Genomic DNA, 6783 nt, shown 5'->3' with positions numbered 1-6783 from the left:
ACACTTAAGCCACACACCCACACAGCTCCACAATTCACGAAATCACCAAGAATTGACACCAATCCAAGGCCTCCAATGTCCACAATTTCAAGTTCCAATTACATACACACCACCTAATACAAATATGCAACACATATATACCCAAACTCAATATCTATTGCACAAATTCAGAAATTAAATAGAGTTATGGTTTCCTCACCTTACCCAAGCTTTGTATAAGCAAGAGGGAACGTTTTCCTCAAGTTAATTGGATCCTAATACATCAAAAAGTAAAGAAATTCAACACAACTATATAATTTTTCAAAAATTTGGGGAAAGGAGAGGCTGGAGTGTTAGAGTAACTTACCAAAGAAATTGTTCTGATAGAATTGTAGAGCTCGACGCGCTAGACGCATAGCCGCAAACAGTGCAGCGATTAGAGCTCGGATGAAGAAGTTATGATGTATGAAAGTGGAAGTTAGGTTTTTGGTCTTCACCTTCCTCCTCCCATGGCTGCTGGAGCAAAATGAGGAATGGAAGGGAAGTGATGAGCTGAAACTCATTTAAGTGTTGGGTTCGGTTGGACCCACGGGCCCGGTTCAACAGGTTCGGCTCAATCTTGGGCCAAATTCGTCAAAATTAGTGTCAAAATTCTCGTTTTGAAGAACTCTATCCTATTTTAATATTATATTTACATTTAAAATTTTCCTAATTAAAATTTGATTTATTGACTAATTATTTACTAATTTTAGCGGGGTTTACACGTAGCCTTATCTTAATATCTATAGATACACTTTTTACACTAAAGAGAGCATTTTCAAAGAGTAACCTATTTGCTATATTTTGGATGCACTTTAAAAGTGTTGCCTAATGTGTCTAGGCCAAATGCACCAATACTTAGTAAATGTTTTCTCCTTATCACCAAATCGCACTCACCTTCGCACCATCACTTTTGCCATCAAATCAGAGAAAGGTTTTGCCTCTCAAATTGGAGATTGCTATCCATGCTACTTTTGTTGTTTCAAATGTAAATTCTAATACGAGTTTCAAATCTATTTTATTGTTTTGGAATAGTATGATGATCATATATAGTTTAGTATTTCAACTCAGTTTGTGATCTTACTATTTTGGTTTGGTTAATTTCTATTTACACTTTCTTTTGTGCAAATAAATACTACTGCTTGATGACCTTTGAGAATGATGAAAGTTAAAAAATAAAACTAGCTAGGAAAGGGGCTAAGAAATCAAAAGCTAGTTGTACCTTTAGAAGACTTTTTTTGTTTAAACTTGTTAGAAGTACAAGTATTTTTACAACAGCCCTGCTGACCTCCTCTTCGTTGTTGGTGGCAGTTCTTCCTTCTTGTATAGCATATGTTTCTGTTACTTTTTGTTTTCTTATGTTTATTAAGCCTTTGCTAGGTTAAGTCAACTTTTTAAGATGCCAATACAGTGAGATCTTTGTTCTTCTTGTTCTTGTTGTTTATTTTGTTAGTTGTTGTTGTTATTTGGGGATCGGGGTGTCTTTTGTTTACTCTAACAGTGCTGCTTGATGTTCGTGTCACTATTGGGTTGGTTTAATTTTTCAGACATATCTGAAGGTCCTAAAGGTCATCCTATTATGTTAACCTTTGATATTGATGTAGATGGTATCTTAAACGTAACTGCCGAATATGAAACAACTGGCAACAACAATGAGATTACAATAAGCAATGATACAGGACAATTGTTGCAGAAGAAAATTGTGAGATTGATTCAAGAAACTAGAGATTATAAGGCTAAAGACAAAAAGTTTCTAGAGAAGGCTAGAGCAAGAAATGATTTGGATGATTATTTTTACAAAATGGAAAAAGCTTTAAAAGCTGTGGAAAAGAACAACAGAATGATCACTGATGCAATTGTTAAGGTCAAGAGTTTGCTTGATGGTGATGAAGATCAGCATGAAAAAGATGTGTTCAAGAAGAATCTGAAAGGCGCTTGGGAATATTTTTTAGTCATTATGCCAAGATTGGAAGATTAACAATTTTCTACTTGTTAAGCTCTTTTCGAATACAAGTTTTATGTGATTAAATTATCTTAAGTTATATGTTGAATTGTTAATTGCTTCTTAAGATTATGTCCTTGAATTGTGTAAGGATAATATTTATTATTTAAAAAAATTATTTAGTATTATTATGTATTTATTTTTATTTTATAATATTTAACTAATTTAATTAAATATATATAGAAAATAAAAACTAATTGAGGGACATAAGGCTACAATTATATAGAGTAGCTATGATATATAATGTGGCTATGCTTTAAAGGTGATGCAGTAGCAAAAATAAGTGTAGCCTATTTTGGTAAGCATGGAAGCTGAAAAGCGTAGCCTTTGGTCCTAAACAACATCACTTGAAAAGCACATCTTATTCTTGAACGGCAAAAGCTAGCTTTTGATACAGAAAAGCGTAACCTTTGAGAATAGGCAACGGTCGAATAGGCATCCCCCACTAAAGCGTCTCCAAAGCAAAAAAAAAATGTAACCTCAGCCAAACACATAATTTTTTTTAATTGGTATTTTTCTTGTAGTGTCAATATAGTGTTATATACAATCTCCACCTTTTGTCAAATAAATGGAGTATTATTGAACCATGATTGTCTCTGATTCAATTATGTGTGCCATTAATTTGGTGTAAAATTATCCTATTTTTAGGATATAAGGATTATTGTGTATGCACTTATGCGAATATTAATCTATCCAAAGAGAGATTTATATTTGGCTAAGTTATATGTACACATTAATAATATTTCAATAATAGAAAATTAAGAATAAATTGATGTTCATTATTTATGAGAACAATAATCGGCCCAAAGAAAGTTTATTGTTTGGCCAAACAATAAGTATTGCACTTTTTCGTTTATTTTCTATTGATTATGCAATCAATAATCGGCCCAAAGGAAGGTTATTGTTTTGGCAATTAATGAAAAATATATGTGAGGTAATAAATAGGTTGCAAAGTTTAAGTTTTTATGTGCACATTTAGTCGATCCAAAGAAAGGCTTAATATATGACAAGAATTTTTGACAATATTTGATCACTGTAATGAGAGTATCACTTACAGTTAATTTTCATATCCAAAGATTGAAAACAGGGTTTCGATCCCTAATACATCAAAGCCGTCTTTGTTGCCATTTTTTCATCAAAAGAGTCACAATTCATCCATATTAGAAATATAGAAAACTTTGGTTGGGAAAAATCGAAAAAAACCACAAGATCCAAACTCTTTTAATCATGATTCATGTTTATAAGTTCAGGTATGCTTTCGCATTCAAGTACCTTATTTCTTAATAATTTAACATAGATAATTCTTGGGTTAAGGAATTTTGAGAAAATTCCAACATTTTACTCATATATATATATATATATATATATATATATATATATATATATAAACGTGTTGATAATATAATATTTAACAGAAGTGTTACATATACAAGTTATTTTGGTTTACAAGTCATACAAGTTGGCCAAACCCAACAAAAAGGACGCTCATCCATATGAGCGTGTCAACACATGCGCTACTCAACGGTTTCCATAGCACGCTTTGCGTTCCTCCTCCTCCCCCTCCTCCTCCTCCTCCTCCTCCTCCTCTTTTTTCTTTGCGTTTCTCCTCCTTTTTCTTTACATGTTTTATCTTCATCGTCATTTTTTTATTATTATTCTTGTTGCTTTTTTTTCCTCCTTCTCTTTCTATTGATTTTGCAACCAAATATCAATTTGCTACTAATTTTATCATAAATCAATTAGTAAAATATAATTCAAAAACATAAAAATTAAAAACAAGATTGATCATGCAATCATTGATATCAAATTAAATATTTAGATCATCATTAATCAGGAAAAAAAAAAGACCCTTGATAACACTTAATTTCGAATATTTTATTTCTTATAAGATCTATTAACATTACCATTTACCAATGTTTTAAAAACCAGACCGGATTGACCGGTTCGACCAGGTTAACCAGAAATCAATCATCTAGCCGATCCAGTTGAGCTACAAAATCACTCTGCAAAAAACCTATTAAAAAACTGGCCAAATTGATGGTTAACTGGTGAACCGGATAAACTGGACCGATTTTTTAAAGAGCCTGTTCTCTCCTTAAGCCCAAAATGCAGTGTCGTTTTGGTCCCTTCTATATATAAGAAAGGAAAACGGGAGAGACAGAGCTCCCCTTCCCTCTTCACGCAAAATTCCTAATCCCTCATTTGAGTAACCTAACCCTATTAGAGATTCAGAGGAGCACCCAGCCACACCCCCACCATCAGCCCCCCGCGTCAGTGCGGTTGTTGCCATCCTTGTCTTCTCCTTTCAAAGGTCTATTCTTCTCCTCGCGTCGCCTTGTTCTCCTTGCGTTGCCCTATTCTCCTCGCCCTGTCTCTGCTGGCAGCCCTGTTCTCCTCGCCGTCGTGAGCGTGTCTACTTGGCTGTCATCTCTTCGCAAGTCACCTCCGTTTCACTACTTGGTCATCATCTCCGATAAGCACTCATATACTCCTCCTTGAGTTTGCGCTTTTTTTTTCTTGTTAATTTTTTAGATTGTTGTTGTATATATTCTGATTTCTGAGTTAGTTACATGGATTGAGTTAATTGTATGGACGTTGGATTCTGAATCAGTTTTATGAATATTAGAATTTCAGATTCTCTTCTCAGATATTTATTGTTTCAAGTTGGTTAATTGAATTTCTTAGCCCCTTTTGAGTTTTGAATCTTTTGACTACTTAACAATTTGGTCTTTGTTTATTTAATCTTTTTCAGTGATTTCTTAAAATTGTAAGATTGATTTTTTTTCTGAGTTGTTGATTCTGGGTTATGGTGCAATGTTTCAATAATGGTTTATGCTGTTGTTATAGTTTTATTATTATTATTATGAAATTGGAATAACTAGTGTGGTATTATATGCATTTTGATTTTTGTTAGTTATAAATGTTAATTTTAATTTTTTTTTTATTTTTAATGGATAATTTATTATATAAAATTATAAAATTTTGAATTTTATTAATTTAAAAAGTATTAAATTTAAATATTTAAAAGTATATATTAAATTTTTAATAATTTTATTTTATGTTTAGTTAAACCGATTGAACCTCGATTGAATCTCTAAACCATTGAACCAATTGCTCCACCAGTTCATTAATTGGTCCGGTTGTCACAGCCTTGCCTTTTACTAATATTCAAAATTCCTACCCAAATAATTAACTTTAGTTTTTATAAAACATACCATACGTAATTTTGATTTAACCTTTTAAAAAAGAAATACAAGCAAAACTAAAGAGCCTAACATTATTTTTTACCCGCTTTTATATGTAATTATGTATATTGTATATATTTTGCAAACGACAATACATAAAAACAAAGTTGGTGTTCATACCCTGGCCCAACGAATAAGGCCCAGGATCCAAATAAAAAGGCCCAACCCAAAGGGTTGGCCTCACCTTTCACCAGATTAGCCACTACGAAGTCGGAACTCGTCACGACTTGCTCCAAAGAAGTCGGGAACGAGGGCTAGCTGGCAGATAAGCACTCATTTGAATGAGTAACTGCCCCTAGAATCTCTCTAACCACTTCACGAGCCATATCTTAACTTCCCTAAGATAAAGGGACGGTTAACACCCTAGAAAGGTGGCACTATTCCAACGGTGGTTATTGGTTCACCACTATAAATACACTGACACCCCTCAGGTATCTCTAAGTCCCAATACTCTCTAGACCTGCTAACACTCTTGCTGACTTAGGCATCGGAGTATCCTTGCAGGTACCACCCCCCATTCATTCATACTCACAAGTCGGACGGAGGCCCCCAAGGCGCAGACCCTCTCAAAGGCTTCCTCCCTCAGACGATTGGGCCAACCAACGCCATCCAGCCCATCAATCTCTGGTTACCTACCGTAACATTGGCGCTGTTGCCGGGGACCCGAGAGATCAACCAGTGATGGCGGACAAATCCCCTGAGGAGGGTCATGTGGAAACAGATTCTGAACAAGAGAATCTGGATACCGGAAATAATGACGCGGACCTAACCCTCCATTAGGAAACCAACGATCAACACAAAAAGGGAACCTCCGAAGTCAAAACCCCGAAGGTGAATTCCTCAGAAGGCCGTGAGTCAGAGAAGGACGGACAGTCCCACCCAACTGAGCTTATGGGATTAGTCCATGTCCACCAAAGTCGTTTGGAACAACTAGAACAGGAACGGGAGCGACAAAGGGAGATAGAAAAGCACCTAAAAGAGGAGATGGATCGACGAAAAGAATTAGAGGAAAAACTCTTAAAGTTAGAATCCTCCCTCAAAGGTCGGAACTCCCGTGACAGTAGAGAAGAGTCGCCCCTAGGAGGGGAAGATCCTTTTAGTGAGGACATAATGAGGGCAAAAGTTCCGAGAAACTTTAGAAGCCCCGATATGGACCTCTATGACGGAACCACTGATCCAAAGCATCATTTGAGCAATTTTAAAAGTCGGATGTATCTGGCTGACGCTTCTGATGCTACGCAATGCAAAGCTTTTCCGACAACCTTGTCAAAAGCGGCGATAAAGTGGTTCGACAGCCTCCCCCCGATGTCGGTTACCAGTTTTGAAGACCTCTCAAGGAAATTCTTGATGAGTTTCTCTATTCAGAAAGACAAAGTAAAACATGCACCAAGCCTCTTGGGAATAAAACAGGAGGTCGGAGAATCCTTACGAGCCTATATGGAAAGGTTCAACAAAGCATGTTTAGAGATTCAAGACCTGCCTACCGAGGCAGTCATAATGGGGTTAGTCAATGGGCTC

General features: G+C 35.5%; 1 protein-coding gene across 1 annotated transcript; it reads left to right on the top strand.

The window, feature by feature from the left end:
• The first annotated feature begins 883 nt into the window (after positions 1-883).
• Positions 884-1996, top strand: LOC107640479 (luminal-binding protein 3-like). Its single transcript, XM_016343998.1, has 2 exons — positions 884-1022; positions 1566-1996. Exons 1-2 carry the CDS (start codon positions 884-886, stop codon positions 1994-1996), a joined length of 570 nt encoding a protein of 189 aa, XP_016199484.1.
• Positions 1997-6783: the final 4787 nt, after the last annotated feature.

Source organism: Arachis ipaensis, chromosome B5, assembly GCF_059453495.1.
Source record: "Arachis ipaensis isolate K30076 ecotype BB chromosome B5, ASM5945349v1, whole genome shotgun sequence".
Taxonomy (NCBI): Eukaryota; Viridiplantae; Streptophyta; class Magnoliopsida; order Fabales; family Fabaceae; genus Arachis; species Arachis ipaensis.
Note: the sequence above shows the minus strand (reverse complement) of the source record. Positions and strands in the feature narration are given on the sequence as shown.

What these genes read in the sequence shown, in the direction of transcription:
- LOC107640479 (XM_016343998.1), top strand. Translation starts at nt 884, where the DNA reads ATGTTTTCTCCTTATCACCAAATCGCACTCACCTTCGCACCATCACTT. An exon ending in AAATGTAAATTCTAATACGA is followed by an intron (nt 1,023 to 1,565) that starts GTTTCAAATCTA and finishes TTAATTTTTCAG; the next exon opens with ACATATCTGAAGGTCCTAAA.